A 25,246-nucleotide genomic window follows, 5' to 3' on the forward strand; every position below is an offset into this window, starting at 1 on the left:
CCAGACTCAAAGAAACTCTCACACTTGGAAGAGTGCTTAGAATTTAATCAAGTCCCAACTCTGCCTTCTGCTTTGATGTCCAAGAAGATTAAATTGAGAGCTAAAATCCTTAAAATCTTATAAGGACTACTTGTAAACATTCTTGGTCTTTGTTTTGTTTTGTTTGTTTGTTTTTTGAGACGGAGTCTCGCTCTGTCACCCAGGCTGGAGTGCAGTGGCGCAATCTGGGCTCACTGCAACCTCCGCCTCCCAAGTTCAAGAGAGTCTCCCACCTTAGCCTTCTGAGTAGCTGGGACTACAGGCGCCTGTCACCATGCCTGGCTGATTTTTTTATTTTTTAGTAGAGACAGGGTTTCACCATATTGGCCAGGCTGGTCTCGAACTCTTGACCTTGTGATCCGCCCACCTTGGCCTCCCAAAGTGCTGGGATTACAGCAGTGAGCCACTGCACCTAGCCAACATTCATTTTTGTAACAATTTTTATGTTTTAAATATTTAATTAAAACTATTAAATTTAAAAGCAATTTTACCTAGCAAAGCGTAAGATGAAAAAATGTTATTTTTAAAAGCCCCCTCAAATGCGTTCATTTTTAGCAATATAGTAAATGATGAACACAGACTTCTTACAGCCACTTTGTAGGATATAGCCTCTAACATACATATATAAAATCACGGGAATTATATATGTTTTTAAAATCACATGTATATATTCCTGTTACTTAAAAAATCATTTTAAAAGCAATGTTTGATGTATAGAACTAATTTTTCACTGCGTACTTTATCAATCAATGAATACTGTAAGCATATGGGACCCTGAGACTTTTTTAGATACTAAAAAAGTCATCATAATAACAATGTGAAAAAAATTGTTACAATATTGTATTGATACCCTTTTTTTAAAAATTTATTCCTTTTGGTAATATTTGATAAAAATAAAAGTGTTATAGCAAAGGCAACTTAATAAGATATCTTTAACATAAAAATGAATATTTAAAAATATTTGATTGATTATAACTCTTCCCACACATGAAGTGTATTTGAGTACAAGATAGTACATAAAATAGACACATGTAGCTGTGCTTGTTTTTTAAAAATATAAACCTTAACGAAGTTATAAATACCTTGCAGTAGAATGTCATTTTAAGATAATTTAAAAATAGTGTTTTCACCTGCTTCAAAATGCCAAATACATATTTAACTTACTTGAGAGAATTCAAAGCTATTTGATCGATATGTGTGATTCGGAGTTTAAGAAATGTGTTTTCTTTGATGCTTTCTGGAAGGCTGGCATGATCAGAACTCAAAAATGTCAAGGCTGCACCCTAAAGAAATGAACAGATGAATGAAGCTAGAAAGTATATAAGAAATAAAATATAACTAACATTAATTTAAAATAATTGATTTTGATTAATGTGACATGATATACTTTAATAATGGTAAAAAACTATACTTGGAGAATGCTTATATGTATTTGGAGAAACTATACAGATAAAGAAACTAATATCTCTGTCAATCTCAGAACAGTCTTCTATTTAACAATCCATGTGAATAAAAAAAGCCAGCAATATAATAAACTCAGTTTTTTTAATGAGAATGAGAGGAAAAAAGAAAAAATAAATTAATTGAAATTATGACATCCCTAAATAGAGCTATTGGCCCACAGAATGATATACCACAAATTAAAGAACTGTGAAGATATCTCATACTCTTTCAGCTGGACTTTTGATGACAGACATTTCCTAACTATAAAATCTAATTTCAACCTAATTAGAACATCAAAACTTCAGCCACAAAATTCCTCTCAAAAAATCTTAATCTAAACTTATAAAATTATTATTTTAATTTCTAAGCTTCTCTAATAAACATAACCAGTGCAAGGATAAATACCAAATACAATTTTTTTTTTTTTTGAGACGGAGTCTTGCACTGTCGCCCAGGTTGGAGTGCAGTGGCACGATCTCTGCTCACTGCAGCCTCCGACTCCAGGGTTCAAGCAATTCTCCTGCCTCAGCCTCCAGAGTAGCTGAGATTACAGGCACCCGCCACCACGCCCAGATGATATTTATTTATTTATTTATTTATTTATTTATTTATTTATTTTGTATTTTTAGCAGAGACAGGGTTTCACCATGTTGGTCAGGCTGGTCTCAAACTCCTGACCTCATGATCTGCTCACCTGGGCCTCCCAAAGTGCTGGGATTACAGGTGTGAGCCACCGCACCTGGCCAACTGGCCAACAAGTACAAATTTTAAATAGGGGCTTAATTCCGCCTGTTGCATAGAAGGGAAGGACATCCTTCCCCTCCATTTTCTCAGCACATTTACTTTACAGAATTTGTAATTATAATGTCAGTACTTTCTCCTCTCTTTGAAATGTATACAAATACTTCTGAAAATTAGATAAGCTTGTTGTCAGTTTTATGACCTAGATAAGGCTTTCTCAAGGACCACTCTTTGAGTGTAAACATCAAGGGAGACAGCACTGTTATCTCCCAGTTTCTATGAGAGGGTGGGAGCCTAACTTCCTTAGGCACCTTGCTCTAAGTGCAAAACCACCTCCTGTCAAAAAGATAAGAAAAGTTTGTTTTTTTCTTCCCCTGGATAAAGTCAATTAGCTACTACAGATAGTCACTCTAATTACCAGGTCAATCTAGGATAAACTATGTGTGACAAATGGTACCGTAAAGTCTTCTTACTTGAGGACTAGTTATTGTTTATACCAAAAACATGTATGTCTAGGGGTAGGAAGGAGGTGATCCCTTTCCTCCCCATCATAATGCTCATTGCCCACATCCCTGTAACAAAAGACAAGTTTACAAGAGAAAAGCTAACAAATTTACTAATGTGCGTAAGCATAGGAGCCATACCAAAAAAAAAAAAAAAAAGAAAGAAACAGAAAAAAAGAAAGAAAACTCAAAGAGCCAGATGGTTGATACTTAAATATTCCCCTCATTGGGGAGAGGGAAATGGGGGAGGTTGTAAATGAATAGGCCTGGAAGACCAGATTGTGTTTTGTAAATGATTCCCTTTGGTTGCTGAATGGGACCAAAGGACAAACAACAGTCTGTGGACAAGTTATGAGAAGGTGAAGACCAGCCTGTATAACATAGTGAGACCATGTCTCAATTTAGAAAGAAAAACAACAACAACTAAAGGTAAGATGAAAACTGAAAAAAGAATTCTCAATTTTTTAGTTAAAAATTTAAACATATTTGACTACAAAACTTGGCAAAATTTACCTATACTTCAAATTTAAAGCTTTGTGGGGTTTTGTTTGTTTGTTTGTTTGTTTGTTTTTTCTGCTGGGCAAATATTTCACCCTCCCAGCATTTGGCAAATAAAGCCTTTTGGGAAACCGGCTAGCAAGATGCTGCACCACCATAGCTGTCAGCATGACGGCAATTAGTGTATACCCAACATCGCTCTTTTGCACTTATTTAGTCTTTCATCCAGTCTTCACTGACGAAAAATCTGGACACATATGATGTTTGCTTTGTCTTCATGTTTTTAATACAAAAATAGAGATATTAAAAATATCCCTTCAGGAATAAGAGTGGTTTAGGCACTTGCACAAGTTGCAACTTATCACATTTAAATCCATTCATTAAATACACATGTATTCAGTGTCTACTGAGTACTTGTCACTCTTCCAGTTGCTAGGAACATGGTAGGGGTCATGATAGATAAGCCCTTACCTTCAAGGGGTTATAGTGTCATGTCAGAGGAAATAATGAATAGATAAAAATATACATACATACTATATGGTCAGGACTATGAAGAAAAATTAAGCCCATTAAAAGAACAGAGAAGGGCAGGAGTGCTATATTAGATACTATGTTCAGATTTGGACTCTTTCAGTCTTTAATCTTTTAGATCTTCATAATAGAATAACACCCAGAAATTAGGAAGGCTTTGGAGTAATGAGTGATCTTCTGACAGCACGAAAAACAAAACAAAACAAAAACCTGAAAGAAATAAAGAAAAAACTACCAGAGATAGAAAAGATGTATAAAGGAAGAGCCAAAGAATCTGCAATTCAGATTGGAAGATGGAGAACTATGAGTGATAAAGTGAAATATTATCCTGGATTTAGATTATAATAATCTAGGCAGAACACTCAGTAGAACATAGCAGTTTAGATTGACTTTTTAGTTGAGTGAGGGTAAGACTGAGGATGAGAAGATTCAGAGTCTCCTGTAAATAATTATTATGTTAAGCAATTAAGAATATGTGATCTGTGTAACAGTGTGATGCATAGAAGCATGTGTGTGTATACTTACATGTGTGCCTAAGGGAACAGCCTGCGTCAGTGCATATATGTGTGCATATGAGTGAATACCTATGTGGGTACACCTTTAGGCAGGCGCATCTATGGGCACATGTGCACATTCATGTATTTATCTTAAAAACTGGCACCAAAATTTCTTTTAAGGAGTGTTTAGAGAAAGACTTAATGAGGCATATAGACATGAAAAGACAAGTTCCACAGCCATATCTGGAAAACAAAACAGAATACTCCCATCAAAAAAAAAAAAAAAAAAAAAAAAAAAAAAAAGAGGGATAGAGTTGAATATTTCTGCATAAAACAATAGAAGATTGGTGGGGAGAAACAAGAGGTGGAAGAGTTAAAAAAATGGAGAAGAGTGCTTTTACCATGGGAAATATTTAAAGGATGTATTTTTAACAGTAGGGATGTCTAATAATAAATTGTAAATTGCTTACAATGCTACAATGTGAACTTCTTTTGATATCCCCTTCAAAATGTCTGCTACACACACAAAGCATCATATATGTGGTTTATATATAGTTGGCTGAATTTCTTTCCTTTCTCTCTCTCTTTCTCCTTTCTTTCTTTCTTTCTTTCTTTCTTTCTTTCTTTCTTTCTTTCTTTCTTTCTTTCTTTTCTTTCGTTCTTTCTTTCTTTCTTTCTTTCTCTCTTTCTTTCTTTCTTTTTTCTTTCTTTTTCTTTCTTTCTTTCTTTTCTTTTTCTTTATTTTCTTTCTTTCTTGGAAATCATAAAAAAGAACAGAGTTCCACATCTACTTCAAAGAAATACGGAATGAGGATAGTGAGAATAAATCATAAACTACACTAAATTTTTGGAGACATAAACTCAAACTTTAAACTTGGAATATGCATTAAACATTCTTCTGCAGGTTGTGAAATGGGAGTCGGAGCTGATTTTCTCTAGATCTCAAGAGGCAGGCTTCAGTGCCATATGTATAGTGTATAGTGTATTTAAGTGTAAGATGTAAAATTTTTCCTCAACCCATACTTCTCCCTTAACTGGGTACCAAACTGTACTGGCTCTACCTATCAAATAATTTTTATTTGTCTAATTAGCTTCATAGCCAGAGTCACGTGCTTATTCAGGTTGCCATAATCTCTCTCCTTGATTGATATAATTCAATCCCATCCTGCCCTTGTGTATCTAGTCTTCAATTCCTTCCCCACATTGTAACCAGACAGATCTTTCAAAATCACAAATCTGATCATGCCACCTTCCCCCACTCCATCCACATCTTCTCTTCCAGTGACTCCTCAATACATGTTAGATAACTCTTTAACATAGGCTGCTTTTTAATAAGCTCTGACTCATCTCTTGCCAGCCTTCACCTTGAACTCTCCTCCAACCAGACTGAACTACTTCCAGTTCTCCAAATAAGTAATGTGCTCTCTTCCCTTTTGTTCTTAGCACAAGCTGTCTTCTCCACCTGGAAGCTTTTCCCCACCCTCACCTATCCCCTTATCCCAGCCTTGCTAACTCCTAGTCAAGGGTAGATGGCACTTTCTCTAGGGAACCTCCATTGATTCCACAAAACTGAGCCATCACCCCTCCTATCTGGCCCACATTCCCCCTCGTATCTGGCCCTCCTATCTATCTGTGTCTCCAATTAGACTGTCAGCTCCACAAAAGCAGGGAATGAGTCTAACTTACTGCTCCATCTACAGATCTTAGGACAGAAACATATATTACCTGAATGATCACTGTGGATAGTGCTGTATTTTAATCATGATATAAAGTGTAAATACGATTTAAAATTTAAGAGCACTACACAAACTGTAACACTACCTATGCTCCACCCATTCTAGGGAATCCTTGTGACACACCAAATGCCAGGAATTTCCTGAAGTGGGAAAATCACAAGGAAGATAGGCTATCTGTCAGAAAAGTGATAGCTCCAGAGGCCCATACCCCTTCACATGGAGGAAACTGTCCATCCTCAGAGGATAAACCTACTTTAGGTAAAGAATATCTCCTGGTGCTATTGAGATAGCCACTTAGCCAATGACACAGCTTTGAAGAACCTTTCAAAGTATGAAGATACAACTTCATCTGGAGACAAGCCACATTGTGGAATGGGAAGGGGGGTGTTACAGAAAATAAATGCTACGCTTGTATTCAGACTTGAGATTTGGGGCTAGGAAGCAGAAGTTCCTGGGAAAACATCGACCATTAGCCCACATAAATGACCCTGTTCAGGACGGAGGAGAGGAAATAAATTGAAGACTAGAAGCCCTGTTCCTCCACCTCCATAGGACTCCACAAAATCCACCATCTGGTATTAAATGTGTGCACACACACACACACAACTTACAACATAAAAATCACCAAGTCGGTATTGTTTTCCTTTTCTTCGTCCACACTGATGACTATAAATGCTTTTTTGAATAAAAGGAAGCACAATTGTTCTAGAAAGTAAATGAGAAAAAAATGGAAAGTTATTTAGCTTCTCTCAGAAGTGATCATCTCCAGAGTTCTAACAATGTTTTATGGCATACCTATTTTTCCCAAATTGTCGATATTCATAAATTGTAAGGGACTGGTCGTGAGTGAAAAAGAACCCAATCAGCTCTCTGCAAGCATCACGTCCATTACTGGAAAAAATAGAATGATATCAAATATCTTCAAATATAATAATTTTTAGATTAATTAACTAAAAAAAGTGTGCATCTCAAGAGGGATAGCTAACTCTCTTATGTATGTGGCAATGAGTGAAGGTTATGGGAAACTGTAGGGAAAACACAAAAACACAGCTTGCTGAAATGTCCACTAAAAGTTAGATCTGAATGCAGAAATAAAAATATTACACTGACATGAAAAGTGGATATATTTACAATGTAAATTATTAATTCAACATAGACTTTTAAGATAAAGTGAATTATCTTTAAAAGTGTTGAGCTTGCAAGAAGGCACACATAGATACAAATTTATTATCTTTTATTGTCATAGAAAGCTTTAAAATCACTAAACAAATAAGATAATTTAAAATACACATTTTACTAGTAATATAGAAAGAACATCAAGTAGAATTATGTATTACTGGAAGATTATAAGACTGAAATAATAGATTTAAGAATTATTTTCCTTGTCACTGCATCTATCGATAATCTGTTAAATCATTAAGACAAAATTAAATAAAGCAGCTTATAAAACATTAGTTTTCAGTTTACAATACTCTGGTAGTAATATAACTCTTTTAAAAATTCACTGCTAAGTTACTTTTTAAAAAACATTTAAATTCACTTCAAAGATAACTTTTAATTAGAATTTTTTTCCTACAGATTCATATTTCTTATTTTTTATAACAGATTACTAGATATTACATTAAAATGTCTGTTCTAAATTCACATATTTTTAAATGATACAAACCTATCTAATCTCATTACTGTTATTTCTATTCAAAAAAGAATATGTTTTTGTAATCATAGGATTAAAAATTTTAATAAAATCACAATTACCGTGATATGATCCTACCATCAAATTGTAATTTATGAGAAAGCACATTTTCAGTTAATGTAGAATGAGTTCTTATCCTGTTAAGAAATACATTTTGTCAGTAACTTTTTAAGATACCTGTAACTTGATGGAAATTAAAATGTACAAAAAAAGTTATGTGAATATTTTGAAACCACACAGATTGGATAAAGATAAAGGTACTCTTCTTTTTCAGATTGCTAATTGTAGCAGACACAAAAGAAATAACTCTGAGATATAGTATATAATATGTGAATGACTTTTATATTAGAAGCTATACCATCAAAGTGTTATAAAAGTAAATATTGAACAGAGATACAACATTTGTGACTGGCACTGTTGCAGGGCTACCTGAGTGCCATTTCTAACCCTCTTCTTCTTTGCTTCCCTCCCACCACAGAATTTGCTCTTAGCATCTTGCAACTAAGGATGAGTAAGGGACCTAGTTCTGCCAATAAGCTTCCAGGAAAGACTTTCTTTTGTCCTGGTAAGAGAGTGGCATGAGAAGAGTTCCTGCCTGTGAACATGGCAGGGATATGATGCTAGGAGCCACTCTAGTCACCATGAGATCAAGCCACTACATCAGAATGACCAAAAAGATATAGGAAAGCCAGCCTAAAGCTGTAACATCACTAAGCTACTGAACCAAAATCAATAAATGCCTACCTCCAAGCAGCTAACTATATAGGAAAAATAAATTCTGACTTGTTTAAGCCACTATCAATCGTTTTTCAGTGATGTGTAACTGAAAACATTCCTTACCAGAATAACCAAAGAGTGAGGAAGAGTGCTGAATGAAGTTCGAACCTTGTCATAGATCAATAGGTTATTTAAGCATTATGGCCTTCAGACAGTACTGAATGATCTCATAAAGGCTGCCAGTCCTAAAATTCTATTTAACAATATAAAGCAAAACCAAAGCACCCTACTGCCAATAATCTCCTATATATTAAGAGATCTGAAGACTAAATGATACATTTCTTCTTTGCTTCACACAATAATATTTCTCCCATAAAACTGCAGGTATAATGAAATGGCAGTAATGTAATTAGTAAGTAAGTGTGTGGGTCACTGGAATCTTGAAAGCTACACCTCTATAAAATCTGGGTATCTACAAAAAGGAAGCAGGAGACAGGAAACATGAGCCTGCAAACCAAATGAGAGTTTGTGAGCACAGAGTAGAGCCATGGAAGCTTAACCACCTCAATTCAATTTAATCCACTGGGATTAATGTATTTATTGAATGTCCACTATGTGCCTGAAACAATTCTAAATGCTGAGAAAATAACAGCAACAGTAATGGCTACCATTTATTGAGAATTTCCCAGACACTAGTCATTGTTAAAATCACTTTAATGTGTATTGGTTTATTTACTACTTACAATAACTCTGAGGTTAAGTGTTATTATTCCCATTTTTCAAATAAATTTTATAGAAACAGAGACAGATGAGTAAATTGCTCAAGGCCATATGATTAGTAAATGGCAGAGCTAGAAAAAACTTTGCTCTTAACCATTACATTATATTGCTTTTCAATAGTAAACAGAACTCACTTTAACAGTAACAAATGGAAGTAGCAGCTTCAAGGGCCCTGTAGTCTTCTCGAAAAGATAAAAGTAAATATGTATTTACACTATAAAATGCAAAGTGCCATGTTGGGTTTTAGGTGCCCAATTCCTTTTAGGAACCCAAGTTCCTTACCAATACATAAAGAAGAATCAGAAAGATTGAAGATTAAAGTACGAATTTTAGTATTGATAAAGCTATTAGAAACCACAGCTTAGGTATGCAGCAACCACAAGCTAGTCCTTACCACTATAATTAAACAGACTAACCCACTCATTTCCACTGGGGAGGGACCGTTTAAAACAATGCACAGGGCAGAACGTGTGCTTCTGCAGGCTGCTGCCTCCCAAACAAAGGGGAGAGGAAGGGCTGCACTACCCATGCCAATTCCTGCTTCTAAATTTATGAAGCAGAACTCGCTCCTCCTCTGGGAAGAATAAATGGGGGTAAGAGGAGTGAAAGCTACAAATTCATTAATTCTAATTGATACCACAACAGGATTTCTCATGGAACTAGATTAGTTTGAAACAAGTTGCAGGTATTTACTCTAATATAACGCAATACTAATTAGGATAATATTGATGCAGGGAAACAGATAATACTGAAGAAAAAGTCTAGAAAACAACCATGCATTAGACATGCATATAACATGTCATGTCATAATCATGCATACAACAACTTGACATATGACATATGTGGCATTACAAGTCAGAGGGAAAATGATTTAGTGGTAGGCAGAGATTATTTTTAAGGAATATACAAAGGACATTAACAATATAGGGAAAGAGGAAAACTGGCCTCTGTTAAAATTAGGAACTCCTATTTCTAACTTTAGTTTTTAAGACAGATACAATCAAGAGAATGAAAAGGTAACTACAGAGTAGGACAAGATATGTGTGACAAATATAGTTGAAAAATGATTCATTTTTAAAATATGTAAATAAGATCCACAAATAAATACTAAAAAGACAGACAACTCAACAGGCTTGAATGGAAATTTTGTATGAGAATATCTAGATGGCCTATATACATATGGAAAAGTACCCAACTACATTAGTCTCCAGTGAAATGCAAATTAAAATCACTAATACACATCCATAAGAAGAACTCAAATAAAAAAAGGCAGACAATACCAAGCTCTGGCAAAGATATGGTGCAACAAGAACACTCATACTGCTACTGGTGGGAGTGTAAATTTCAGCAACCAGTTGGGAAAGCTATTTGGCTGCACCTTTTAAAGCTGAACATATGGATACTAAATGGTCCAACAATTCTACTTCTAAGTATATACTCAGCAGAAATGAGTACATATGTTTACCAAAAGGCATGAGCAAGGAAGTTCATAGCAGCACTATTCATAAACAGCCAAATATCTATCAACCTCTGAATAGATAGGTTGTGGCGTGTGGTACAATGAAATACCACACAACGATGAGATTAAAAAAAGACAACTACAAATAACACCATGGATAAAACTAACAAACATAATGTTGGGTAAAAGAAGCCAAACACATTTCACTATGTATATCAAAATATCATGTTATACATCTTATATACAACTAAATAAATAAGTGCCATTAGAGAGAAAAAAATAAGCTGGACACAGAGTCTAGATTTCTTGTAATTTCATTTCCACAAATTTCATAACCAGGCAGTTCTAATCTATGATATTAAGATAGAGAGATTAACCTGGTATAGCAGGGGAAATGAATAGTACCTGGGAGGCAGCATAAGGGGAGGTTCTGTGGTACTGGCAATTGTCTGTTTCTTGATCTGGGCATTTGGTATATGAGTGTTGTTCTGGTTTTGATAACTCCTATGTTGTGCACCTAAAATGTGTGCACTGTGAATGTACGTTTTATTTCAATGGAAGTTTACTTTTAAAAAGGAAAGTTTAGATGTGTGGTACATAAATGATGACCTCCTCTGGCCCAACATGTCTACATCCTAATCCTTGGAACATGGGAATATATTATATGATAGAAGGGACGTGGCATATTTGATAAATTAAGAACATTAAAATGGAGAGACTATTGGCATTATCCAGGAAGATTCAATGCACTCATACATGTCCTTATTGGAGGAATGTAGAGAGAAATGTATCTATAGAAAAAGAGTGACAGAGTGATGCAGCATGAAACCAGCTATTGCAGACTTTGAAGATGGAGGAAAGGGCCAAGAGCCAAGGAATGAAGGCGGCTTCTAGAAGCTGCAAAAGGCAAGAAAACAGCTTCACCCCTAAAACCTCTAGAAGGAATGTAGCCCTATCAATCCCATGATTTTAGGCATCTGAACTCCAGAACAATTAAAGAATAAATCTTATAATACTAAGCTCATGGTAATTGTTACAGCAGCAATAAGAAACTAACACATGATGCTTCTAAATATTTGAATGGATGAAAGCAAGGGCTTTCAGAAAATAAGAATGAGACAAAACGATTAAAAAAAGATATGAAAATACTAACAATTACAGTAGTCTGAAAATATAAAAAAGTTACTGTGGGTACTGGTAGATTTTTTTATGTCTACTAAAGCTGAGGTTAGATGTCAGTGAAACTGTTGAAGAATTTAAGTGGACAGCATCAGAGGATTGTAAAAGATCATACCAATTCTAAGGTTGAAAAAGCTACAACGCAAAATGCAAAAAAAAAGAAAAAAATTATAATCAATACCAATTGTTAACATGCCAATGAGATTTAGCCATTATATATAACACACGTAAAATATCTCGGTAACTATATGATACATTTTCACATCCATTATCTCCAAAGGTTGTGGCTTTTTTTCCCCTAAATTACAAATAAAAAATCTGGAGGGCAAAGAGAGTAAAATAAGGTATTGCCCCTAATATCATAAAGTAGCAGAATTGGGAGCTGAACTAAAAAAATTCCACTTTTCTTTATATAGAAAAAAGTGAAACGAACACAGAAGCTCCAGCTAGACACAGAAGTACATTTTAAAAATACTTTTAGAACATAGTGCATCTTCATTTTATGTAATTAAAATCTTCTTACTTTGTTTCATGTAGTGTTCTTTTTCTAAATCGAAGAGGTGTCATCTTTGAATCTGGAAGGATATGATCACTTTCTTTTTGCTCAATGGCTAAATTTTGTTCTGGATCACTGATTACAGCCCTATACAGGAAAATAAAAAGTCCAACAATTAAATATGATCATGCATTACTTTAAAATTCACATATTTTTAAGCAGTTCTAAAAGTTCATATACCAAATGCAAATTTACAACGCTGTCAGAATAATATTTTTATTAAATGTATTTAAAAATATTTTCCGTAAGAAAGTGAATATTCCTCTTTCTCCAGAAGTATTATCTAAAACTGAATTGAAATTTCGGCGGGAGCTAAGAGCTCCAAGTATTTATTTTACTATTCTTTAAACAAGCAGACACAGTGCTGGTTTCTGATTGTGTGGGAGGTGGGTAGGAGAGAACACAGGTAAAGTAAAATAAGAATACAAAGTCATAAATACCACAACAGAAATTCAATGAACAAACATAGAAGAGAATAACTTAATTCCTAGAAGGCATAGAGAAGAGTTTATGAAAGGTATCCTAGAAGAGGAGATAGTTGCACTGATTCTTAAAAGGTGAGAGTACAAGACTTCCTCTCCAGGAGTCCGCGGAGGGAGGGCAGACTCAAAGTGCTCCTGGACGCAGAGGCTCTTGTCAGAGGGAGCAAACCGGTGGGAACAAAGTAAGGATCTGAGCGACCCCAACTTTACAGCCAAGGCCTCCAGCTCCGAGGTGCATAGCAACCCTGGGGTTTCGGTAGGCGTTCCTCCGTTCGCGACCCTGGCAGAGTCGCAGAGCCCTCCTCGACACCTGACCACTGCCCCAGACCACAAGCGACCCGAAGGCTCTGCAGCAGGCCGCGGAGAAGGGCGGCGCCCACCAGGCCCCTAGCACGGCCCAGTCTGGCCCAGCACAGCTGCTGAAGAAGGCGCACGAGCTCATGTGGTACGTGCGGGTCAAGGACCAGAAGAAGATCATCATTTGGTTTCCAGACACGGAAGGATGTCATCGGCAGCTACAATTAGTGATGGAGGGGCATCCTCAGGCTCACCAGCCTCATTCTCGCCCAGGTGTTCGGAATGCACCATGGAAGCTGACCAGGTTGCACCAGAGGCTGTCCAGCCTCCACACCATGGAGTTTGAGCTGGTCAAAGCGCTGGAGCCCGAGGAGCTGGACAGGGTGGCTCTGAGCAACAGCATAGTCCTGACAGGCCTTCTCATGATCCTGAGCCTCATCTACTTGAAAGGCTGCAGCACCAGAAACAGCGCCGTCTGGAACGTGCTGCGCGTCCTGGGGCTGACGCCCTGGAAAAAGCACTCCACTTTCCACCTTCCGGACGTGCGGAAGCTCATCACCAAGGAGTTTGTCCAGCAGAATTACCTTAAGTACTGGCACGGCCCATACGTGCAGCAGCCGGTGTATGAGTTCTTCTGGGGCTCCCGGGCTGGCCGCGAAATTACCAACGAGCAAATCATGGAGTTCCTGGCCATGGTCTTTAAGAAAGACCCCCAAGCCTTCCGGATACTGGGAAGCTATGGAGGAGGCCAGAGATCTGCAGGAGACTAATTCCACTGCCTCTGTAACAGTGTCTCCCAGGACTAGCAAGGTCTGGAGGCAGATGAATGGTTTCTGACCTTCACCAGGCCTGTGGAAGCGGTAGGGGTGGGTCACTAGAGTATTCAGGATTTACAGTGCAGTATTCACGTGTAACTTTACAGTACAGTGCTTTTATACCTTTTAATGCAATGTTGTCATTTGGGTACTACTGTGTAGTGTTTGGGACATATGCATGTTTGTTTATAAGCAAGTTTGGTTGGCACTTTTGCTTTTGTGCTGCCTTTCTTGGATTTTTGTACCAGAGACGTGCTAAACTGATGAAATATATTGAGAAAGTTTCCATCGTATTCTTTTACATGGGACTGATGATGTGTACTGGGGTAGGCTGCTCCTGGCAAGTTTGGAAGAACTCACCAGCAAAGCTGACCTAACAAAGAGAAAAGTCAAGGCCCCTCTCTTCACGACCTTGCTGGGCACAGGAAACATCCTCGCAGAGTGAACTGATTTGAATGGAGCTGGTCTCAATGTGGGCACTTGGCACACTTTACTAAACACATTTTCAACCCCACCATGAGTTAATGTTAAAGTAAACATTAAAGATTCTTGTGATACAATCCAAAAAAAGTGAGTACAAGTTAGCACTCAGAGGAGAAGGAGTAAGGCTACCACAAGTAGAGGAACAATATGTGTACAGCCACAGCAGACAGCACAGTGAGGACACACCTGAGGACTGTACACAGTGTAATGGATGAGAGTACAGACTCTGCAACTAGACTGCCTGGATTCGATCCTTGTCTACTGCAATAATTAGCCGTGTAGCCTTATCTGGTCATTTTGCTCTGGGCCAAAGTTTTCTCATTAATAAAAGAAAGAATAATGGTATCTCCCACACAGAAGTGATGTGAAGATTAAATAAATTAGTTAACATGTACAGGTATAGAGTATAGAGTATAGGTATAGAGTACCTATAATCTACTAAGTATTATAAAAGCACTCAATAGTTGAAGCTTTGTCTCCTAATTTCCCTTTTACTGCACATTTTACTGAATATGGTTAAATTATAGAGGCATGATAGCCCATCAGGTGGCATTGCAATGGTTTTGAAAAGTGATAGTAAGGGTCTACACTAAGGTGGCAGTAAACACACAGTTTGATCGAGGAAAAAAGATCCAGTGTTCCATAGAACAGTAGGGTGACTATAATTATAATAATATGTAGCACATTTTAAAGTAGCTTGAAGACAATAATTAAAATGTTTCTAATATACAGAAAATACAAATATTTAAGGTTACGGTTATCCCAAGTACACTGACTTGATCTTTACAAATTATATTGTTAAATTATCTCATGTACCCCAAAACTATAAAATACATAAATACAAAAGAACACAAACAAAAAAATAATAAAAAGTAAATAAATAGACAAAGTAGAAAGAACAAATTCAAGAAACATCAACAGAACTAGAAAACTAATTGGATTTGAGGTCATCAAGTAGAAAGATCTATAGTAACTGAACTATGTGAAATGAGATTCAATTAATAATATAAGGAACATAGGTGTCATTGTGTTTTTAAGGCAGGAGAATAGGGTCTGGAGACAGGAAACCTAAGGTCCATTCACACTGACTTCCTAGAACTAAATCAAAAGGAAAACCCCAACTTTCCACACTCAAGTAACAAAGGACCAGAGGTTACTTCCTTTGCAACCACCCCCCTTTTCTGTGTGGCAGATGAAAAATTGAAAATACCTCTGATTGGTCCCCTCCCATGACCAGTCACGATGGTTGTCGGCCAAGTCTAAATTTGCATAGGAGGATAACTTTGTAACTCACTTCAGCCTCTGACTGGTCACTTCCCATGACCAATCAGATGTTTGCATAGGGTGTAACTTTAACTTCGCTTCAGCTTCTGATTGGTCACTTTCCACAACCAATTAGACTGATTGCAGGCCACTTCTTCATTTACATAGACAAAGTAGACAAAGTATGTAAATAGACAAAGTAAAAAGAAATGTATGTATATATTTGTCATTACATACATTTACATGTACACCAAGTAACCAATGGGAAACCTCTAGAGGGTATTTAAGCCCCAGAAAATTCTGCAATCAGGTCCTTGAGCCACTTGCTCAGGCTGCTCCCACCCTGTGGAGTATATTTTGATTTTCAATAAATCTCTGCTTTTGTTGCATCATTCTTTCCTTGCTTTGCTTTTGTGTTTTGTCCAATTCTTTGTTCAAAGGGCAAAGAACCTGGACACCCACCACTGGTAATAGTTTTGATTTGTTATTGTTGTTATTAATATTATTTTAAGGGTAAGAATAATAGGTTATCCTCATATCCTTATGAGACAGGAAAACAGGGGAAATGATGCAGGAAAATAGCAAAAGGAATTAAAAGTTGGAAAAGGACCGAATGAGTAAAAGCATGAGAGCAGAAAGAAGGTGAAGGGGTGACTGAGCAAGAAGCGAGATAAGAAGCAGAGGTTCGGCCGGGCGCGGTGGCTCAAGCCTGTAATCCCAGCACTTTGGGAGGCCGAGACGGGCGGATCACGAGGTCAGGAGATCGAGACCATCCTGGCTAACCCGGTGAAACCCCGTCTCTACTAAAAAAATACAAAAAACTAGCCGGGCGAGGTGGCGGGCGCCTGTAGTCCCAGCTACTTGGGAGGCTGAGGCAGGAGAATGGCGTGAACCCGGGAGGCGGAGCTTGCAGTGAGCAGAGATCCGGCCACTGCACTCCAGCCTGGGCGACAGAGCGAGACTCCGTCTCAAAAAAAAAAAAAAAAAAAAAAAAAAAAAAAGAAGCAGAGGTTCAGCAGCCAAAACAAAAGTGAGATAAAAAAGTGAGTAAGGAGCTTGCAGTGAGCCGAGATCGCACCACTGCACTCCAGCCTGGGTGACAGAGCGAGACTCAGTCTCAAAAAAAAAAAAAAAAAAGTGAGTAAGGAGCCCCCATGGCCAGCTAGGTTCAGACCAAACCTGTCAGGGGCAGCTCCCCAGAGAGGGGCATGCTCATTAAAAAGAAGTATCCTTAAAATGACCCAAAATGGTAATTAGCTATTTAAGTTTCATGCATATGGACTGCATATCATACATGTACTTAAAATTATGGGATGGAGATGACACACAAGCACACAAGGGCCAAATTAACTCAGCAACATCTATTAATCAAAAAGCAGACACTGGCTAGAGATTAGGCATCCTTGGGAAGAGAAGAAAACAAAACACGTAAAAGGACCCAAAGGACCGAACTAAGGTTGATTTATCTCACAGAACTCAGTCCATTCCCCCACTCCGAGAGTGTAATACTGCGCTTAATACACTTCTGCTGCTTTGCTTCGCTATCTCTGTGCGTCTCGTCCAATTCTTTGTTCAGGACACCAAGAGCCTGGAACTACATGGCACCATCCAGTAACACTTACTTTCCTCCTTAGCAGGTTGGGTTCCATGATTCATCAAAAGAGAATCCTGTACCCACCTTTTAACAATCTTGCCCTCTCTGGTTTTTTCTACAATCTTGCCCTCTCTGGTTTTTTCTACTTGCCTGGAAAAACCCTAAGTCTGAATAAATTTGATGATTAACTGGATAAAAGAATAAATGAGTAGACATTTTTTAAAGGGTATCATGAACCTTCAAAACTATGAAAATGAAACAGCAATTCAAAGATAGAACTTATGAATTTATTGAGTTATTTCCACTGCTGGAACATTCAGGAAAAGCTTTAGTCATGTCTACCATATACTGTAGATTCTGTTCATTTGTGTGCCAAGTTAGGAACTAAATCCTCTTTTTAAATTGAGCATTAAGATATTTTTTAAATTTCCCAAATGAAAAAGGCTGGTATTTATAAAAAAGTGGCACCTATTCTATTCTCACACTTTATTTATCAGTTCTGTGTTAAATATACATACACGGAATGTTAGAGTTATAAGAAATCTTAATGTTAATTTGGCAGAAGCAAAAATCAAGACATACAGAAGGAAAATATGAAAGCTCAAACAGCGAATTAGTCACATAGCTAAACCTAAAACCAAATTCTGCTGACTCTATTTAAGTCCTCTTTTCCAGTTCATTCATTCATTTGCCTATTCAACAAGTTTTACTATACAGCTACTAGACTAGCCAATGGGAGTGTAATAGTGAGCAAAACTTCCAAAGTGCTCTGCCCTCATGAAGCTCACATTCTGAAGAGGCCGCAAGATAATTAACATGATAAACAGAGAAAATATAACATGAATTACATGTCCCTATGGAGGAAAAAATGAAATGGTAAGAAGATGCAAAATTTTGAGCAAAGGATCATAAATTTATTTATGGTCAATTTATTGATTTAAATGTATTTATGGTTTATTTATAGTAAGGCCAAGGTAGGCCTCACCAAGGTGACTTCTAAGTAAAGACAGGAGCTAAAATGAGTAAGCAGACACACACATTTCTGGGGAAAAGGCATTCCAAGAAGAGGGGAAAATAAATGCAAAGTACCTAACACAGGAATGGAACCTGGTATGTTCCAGAACAGGGAGAAGTCAAATGGCTAGAGGAGAGTGGGAAAGAGGGAGAAAAGTCCAAGGTCCAAGGTCCAAGGTCCAATAGTGGGCTTGGATAGCTGTGTTATTGGCCCAAATTTTTTAGTAATCCTGATCCACATCCTTGCTATGGCCTCATTATAGGTGGTGTGTACTTTCTTACCCCTTGACCTTGAGCTTTTGACTTGCTTTGGTCAGTTACACACAGCTATATGACTCTGCTAATCTCAACTGAACTAACTCATACAAATGCGGGTTGGTTGGAAATCTGTTTATCTAGGATGGTCTCAGCTAAGTAGCTCAGTGGCATTTCTAGAAGGACCTTTTTCTTGAGACTACCAGACTAGCCAAGCAGTGTTCTTCTCTCAAAAGTGGCAGGAGCACTAAAGGGCAAATGGAAACACATGAGATTATTTAAGGCCTAACATCAAACCTAAGACCAGTTTTGCTCATATACAACTGGGCAAAACAAAAAGTAAGGACCTTCCAGCCAAGCCTAGCCTTGATAGATAACCTAAAGACACATGAGCAAAAATTACTGTTCTTTTAAGCTACTGATTTTTGTTGTGACACATAATTAATACATGAGCCTTGTAGCTTTCACTGTGATTGAAATGAGAAATTCCTGGAGGGTTTTATCTGGCTTACCTTTTAATAGATTAACTATGGGGTACTGGGTTGAAAATAAACCAGTAAGCGGCAAATGCAGAAACAATGAGGCCGGTTAAGTAGTCCCTGAAATAATCCAGGGGACACAAAGTAAGTTTGAATAGGATGGTGGCAGCAGAGGGAGTAAATCTATGTTGATGGTAGGACTGAGAGTGTTCGTTGGCAAGCTAGATATGGTATTTGAGAGAAAGAGAGGGGTCAAAGGCATCACTAGGATTTTAGGTCTTAGAAACAAGAAGAATTGACTTGCCATGGAGGAAAATTAAAGATTTGGTCATGGTGGAAGAGAGGGCAGTAAAGCTTCAGACACCCAGATTGGAGAAAGTTAAATTGAAATCTTAGAGAAGTATCAGAATATAGGTGGTTTTTAAAGGCATGCTACTGGATGAGATCACTTAAAAAGCAAATACAAGAGAGGTCCAAGAACTGAGCTCTTGGGCACACCCATGTTTAAAGACTGGGAAGATGAAGAAGAACCACAAGAGATTCTGAGAAGGGGAGAAAGGTAGGAGAACAGTCAAGTGTTGCGTGCAGGAAGCCATGCAGAAAAAAAACAAAACAAAAAACCTGCCTCAAAGAAAATAAAGTTTCAAATGAGACAGCTGCTGCAGATGGGCCAAGTAAATGAGAACTGAGAAACCGTTAGTCTAGCAATATGGATCTCACTACTTCTGGAAAAAAGTTGTTGGAGGCATGGTGGAGGTGAAAACACTAAGTTCATGAGACAATGGAAGGAGGAACAAGGGAAGACTCTAGGTATAACTATTTCAAAGAATTCACTGAAAAACGTGCATGTAGAAACATGCATCATTCTGTCATTCATTCCTTCTGCCACGTAACTAAACAGTTTTTTCAAAGCTAAGTCTTACTTTTTACTTGAAGTAGATAATTCCAACCTCTTCAGAAATTCTAGCATATTTCCATATTATCATGCAATTCAGCGATGCATATGTTAAAATTTTAGTTTTCTAACGGGTTTTAAAATTCTTAACAGTCTCACAGTTCTCGAACTGCACCAAGGAACCCTAAGGTAACACAGTGAACTCACAGGGGTACTATGGAATATTTTTAATTTTTGAGGGAAACTCAGTGATACTTGACATCACTTACACACCAGATAAACTACTAGTTCAACCTCAGGGTAGCTCACAGCTTCAACAAGACAGCACACTATACTGCTTCCATGATGTTACATCTTTGCAGAGCTGAGTTTTCTATAGTTGTTATGATAGAAAGCAAATATCAGGTGAAAATCAGTATGGAATATAAAGTGGAAGTGGCAGCATTGTAAATGATTCTAGGATTTGAGAGACTGCAGTGCCCATAAGATGCATACAGATCCTTGGTAAGAATAAAGTAAGGATATCTTCTTTCAATTTGTATGTATTATTTTTTAAATGGTCATTAGTTGTTAGCAAATAAATACTTATTAAGTTGTTTAGAGAAAAATACTTAACAAATAGAACTGTTAGGTATTTCTATTGGTCTAAGAGTGCTGTGAAAAAATTACTAAAACACTAACAGTGCAGTGAACAAAGAAAGTTTGGGAACCTCTGAGTTAGCTAACCTTTAATTGACCAAGCATATGAGTGTCATGCATGAAAAGAAATTTAATGAAAATTTTCTGAATTGATTTCTATTGTGAGTTGCTAATTCTCACCTAGATAAGTGGTCTATCATGACTTGCTCTGCAACAATCTGTTTCTTCTTCTCTGCAGCCACAATTTCCTGGGAAGATTAAATAAAGACAATTTCATCATCGATAAAGTAGAACCATACAATATTTAACACAAAAGTTCTAAAACATAAATTAAATATCTCTGATTTCCATCTTACATATAGATGGACATAGATTACTATTATAGATTATAGATTACTTTCCATCACTACTAAATTTAAATTTCAGTCATTTAATCTAAAAATATCATTTATTTTCTAAGAAATAATGCACTTGCATTTCAGTAAAAATTATCAGAATTTTCATGAGCTGCCTTTGCATTTTACAGGGCAGACTAAAGGAGAAAGAGACTATGGCATCCTTCCATTCTATTCCTCCCCTCAAGAGATGTCCTGCAAAAGGCATGTTAACCCCCTCCAAGAAGACTACCAACACTGACACAAAGTAAACTTAGTCTAACACTATTCACAGCAAAAGAAGGCAAAACTGAGTTTGAATTGTTTGACCTTTCATCAAAAATCTAAAACAAGGAAAAACAAAACAAAAACTGTCCTCATCGAAAGTATATTTTCTCTGCATAAAATGCATCAATATTTAATAAACTTTTCTCAATTACTAGTTTGATTAAGCTTTCTTCATACTATTTTTTTTCACTTTTTAAAAATTATACTTTAAGTTCTAGGGTACCTGTGCACAACGTGCAGGCTTATTACATGTATACATGTGCCTTGTTGGTGTGCTGCATCCATTAACTCATCAGTTACGTTAGGTATATCTCCTAATGCTACCCCTCCCCCTTCCCCCCTCCTCCCTCCCCACAATAGGCCCCAGTGTGTGATCTTCCCCTTCCTGTGTCCAAGTGATCTCATTGTTCAATTCCCACCTATGAGTGAGAACATGCGGTGTTTGGTTTTCTGTTCTTGTGATAGTTTGCTGAGAATGATGGTTTCCACCTGCATCCATGTCCCTACAAAGGACACAAACTCATCCTTTTTTATGGCTGCATACTATTCCATGGTGTATATGTGGAATATTTTCTTAATCCAGTCTCTCACTGATGGACATTTGGGTTGATTCCAAGTCTTTGCTATTGTGAATAGTGCTGCAATAAACAAATGTGTGCACGTCTCTTTATAGCAGCATGATTTATAATCCTTTGGGAATATACACAGTAATGGGATGGCTGGGTCATATGGTACATCTAGTTCTAGATCCTTGAGGAATCGCCACACTGTTTTTCACAATGGATGAACTAGTTTACAGTCCCACCAACAGTGTAAAAGTGTTCCTATTTCTCCACATCCTCTCCAGCACCTGTTGTTTCCTGACTTTTGAATGATCGCCATTCTGACTGGTGTGAGATGGTATCTCATTGTGGTTTTGATTTGCATTTCTCTGATGGCGAGTGATGATGAGCATTTTGTCATGTGTCTGTTGGCTGTATAAATGTCTTCTTTTGAGAAGTGTCTGTTCATATCCTTTGCCCACTTTTTGATGGGGTTGATTTTTTCTTGTAAATTTGTTTGAGTTCTTTGTAGGTTCTGGATATTAGCCCTTTGTCAGATGAGTAGATTGCAAAAATTTTCTCCCATTCTGTAGGTTGCCTGTTCACTCTGATGGTAGTTTCTTTTGCTTTGCAGAAGCTCTGTAGTTTAATTAGATACTGTTTGTCAATTGTGGCTTTTGTTGCTGCTACTTTTGGTGTTTTAGACATGAAGTCCTTGCCCATGCCTATGTCCTGAATGGTATTACCTAGGTTTTCTTCTAGATTTTTTATGGTTTTAGGTCTAACATTTAAGTCTCTAATCCATCTTGAATTAATTTTCGTATAAGGAGTAAGGAAAGGATCCAGTTTCAGCTTTCTACTTATGGCTAGCTAATTTTCCCAGCACCATTTATTAAATAGGGAATCCTTTCCCCATTTCTTGTTTTTCTCAGGTTTGTCAAAGATCAGATGGCTGTAGATGTGTGGTATTATTTCTGAGGGCTCTGTTCTGTTCCATTGGTCTATATCTCTGTTTTGGTACCAGTACCACGCTGTTTTGGTTACTGTAGCCTTGTAGTATAGTTTGAAGTCAGGTAGCATGATGCCTCCAGCTTTGTTCTTTTGGTTTAGGATTGTCTTGGCAATGTGGGCTCTTTTTTGGTTCCATATGAACTTTAACACAGTCTTTTCCAATTCTGTGAAGAAAGTCATTGGTAGCTTAATGGGGATGGCATTGAATCTATAAACTACCTTGGGCAGTATGGCCATTTTCACGATATTGATTCTTCCTATCCATGAGCATGGTATGTTCTTCCATTTGTTTGTGTCCTCTTTTATTTCACTGAGCAGTGGTTTGTAGTTCTCCTTGAAGAGGTCCTTCACATCCCTTGTAAGTTGGATTCCTAGGTATTTTATTCTCTTTGAAGCAATTGTGAATGGGAGTTCACTCATGATTTGGCTGTTTGTCTGTTACTGGTGTATAAGAATGCTTGTGATTTTTGCACATTGATTTTGTATCCTGAGACTGCTGAAGTTGCTTATCAGCTTAAGGAGATCTCGGGCTGAGATGATGGGGTTTTCTAAATATACAGTCATGTCATCTGCAAACAGGGACAATTTAACTTCTTCTTTTCCCAATTGAATACCCTTTATTTCTTTCTCTTTCCTGATTGCCCTAGTCAGAACTTCCAACACTATGTTGAATAGGAGGGGTGAGAGAGGGCATGCCTGTCTTGTGCCAGTTTTCAAAGAGAATGCTTCCAGTTTTTGCCCATTCAGTATGTTATTGGCTGTAGGTTTGCCATGAACAGTTCTTCTTATTTTGAGATACGTTCCATCAATACCGAATTTATTGAGAGTTTCTAGCATGAAGCGCTGTTGAATTTTGTCAAAGGCCTTTTCTGCATCTATTGAGATAATCATGTGGGTTTTGTCTCTGGTTCTGTTTATATGCTGGATTACGTTTATTGATTTGCGAATGTTGAACCAGCCTTGCATCCCAGGGATGCTTTTTGATGTGCTGCTGGATTCAGTTTGCCAGTATTTTATTGAGGATTTTCACATCGATGTTCATTAGGGATGTTGGTCTAAAATTCTTTTTTGTTGTGTCTCTGCCAGGCTTTGGTATCAGGATGATGTTGGCCTCATAAAATGAGTTAGGGAGGATTCCCTCTTTTTCTATTGATTGGAATAGTTTCAGAAGCAATGGTACCAGCTCCTCCTTGTACCTCTGGTAGAATTCAGCTGTGAATCCATGTGGTCCTGGACTTTTTTTGGTTGGTAGGCTATTAATTATTGCCTCAATTTCAGAGCCTGCTATTGGTCTATTCAGGGATTCAGCTTCTTCCTGGTTTAGTCTTGGGAGAGTGTAAGTGTCCAGGAAATTATCCATTTCTTCTAGGTTTTCTAGTTTATTTGCGTAGAGGTGTTTATAATATTCTCTGATGGTAGTTTGTATTTCTGTGGGGTTGGTGGTGATATCCCTTTATTGTTTTTTATTGCATCTATTTGATTCTTCTCTCTTTTCTTCTTTATTAGTCTTGCTAGCAGTCTATCAATTTTGTTGATCTTTTCAAAAAACCAACTCCTGGATTCATTGATTTTTTGGAGGGTTTTTTGTGTCTCTATCTCCTTCAGTTCTGCTCTGATCTTAGTTATTTCTTGCCTTCTGCTAGCTTTTGAATGTGTTTGCTCTTGTTTCTCTAGTTCTTTTAATTGTGATGTTAGGGTGTCAATTTTAGATCTTTCCTGCTTTCTCTTGTGGGCATTTAGTGCTATAAATTTCCCTCTGCGCACTGCTTTAAATGTGTCCCAGAGATTCTGGTATGTTGTATCTTTGTTCTCATTGGCTTCAAAGAACATCTTTATTCCTGCCTTCATTTCATTATATACCCAGTAGTCATTCAGGAGCAGGTTGTTCAGTTTCCATGTAGTTGTGCAGTTTTGATTGAGTTTCTTACTCCTGAGTTCTAGTTTGATCGCACTGTAGTCTGAGAGACAGTTTGTTATAATTTCTGTTCTTTTACATTTGCTGAGAAGTGCTTTACTTCCAACTATGTGGTCAATTTTGGAATAAGTGTGATGTGGTGCTGAGAAGAATGTATATTCTGTTGCTTTGGGGTGGAGAGTTCTGTAGATGTCTATTAGGTTCGCTTGGTGCAGAGGTGAGTTCAATTCCTGGATATCCTTGTTAAGTTTCTGTCTTGTTGATCTGTCTAATGTTGACAATGGGGTGTTAAAGTCTCCCATTATTATTGTATGGGAGTCTAAGTCTCTTTGTAAGTCTCTAAGGACTTGCTTTATGAATCTAGGTGCTCCTGTATTGGGTGCATATATATTTAGGATAGTTAGCTCTTCTTGTTGAATTGATCCCTTCACCATTATGTAATGGCCTTGTCTCTTTTGATCTTTCTTTGTTTAAAGTCTGTTTTATCAGAGACTAGGATTGCAACCCCTGCTTTTTTTTGTTTTTCAT

At 37.3% G+C, this 25,246-nt stretch overlaps 1 protein-coding gene and 1 pseudogene across 9 annotated transcripts in view; one reads left to right on the forward strand and one right to left on the reverse strand.

Moving 5' to 3' along the window:
• Positions 1-25,246, reverse strand: part of CAPS2 (calcyphosine 2) — a 59,847-nt gene that overhangs the window by 15,867 nt on the left and 18,734 nt on the right. For 8 of the 9 annotated variants that reach the window (XM_037996791.2, XM_037996795.2, XM_037996792.2 and 5 more), the window contains 6 exons: positions 20,769-20,836; positions 12,340-12,459; positions 7,744-7,818; positions 6,784-6,879; positions 6,600-6,693; positions 1,204-1,322 (listed from right to left, as the gene is read on the reverse strand). In XM_037996791.2, the coding sequence (XP_037852719.1) occupies positions 1,204-1,322; positions 6,600-6,693; positions 6,784-6,879; positions 7,744-7,818; positions 12,340-12,459; positions 20,769-20,836 (572 nt within the window). The remainder of the gene's footprint in view (positions 1-1,203; positions 1,323-6,599; positions 6,694-6,783; positions 6,880-7,743; positions 7,819-12,339; positions 12,460-20,768; positions 20,837-25,246) is intronic. The other variant, XM_037996796.2, reaches the window with a different exon arrangement.
• On the forward strand, positions 12,556-13,988 carry LOC119620735 (necdin-like; annotated as a pseudogene).

This window comes from Chlorocebus sabaeus, chromosome 11 (genome assembly GCF_047675955.1).
Source record: "Chlorocebus sabaeus isolate Y175 chromosome 11, mChlSab1.0.hap1, whole genome shotgun sequence".
Lineage (NCBI taxonomy): Eukaryota > Metazoa > Chordata > Mammalia > Primates > Cercopithecidae > Chlorocebus > Chlorocebus sabaeus.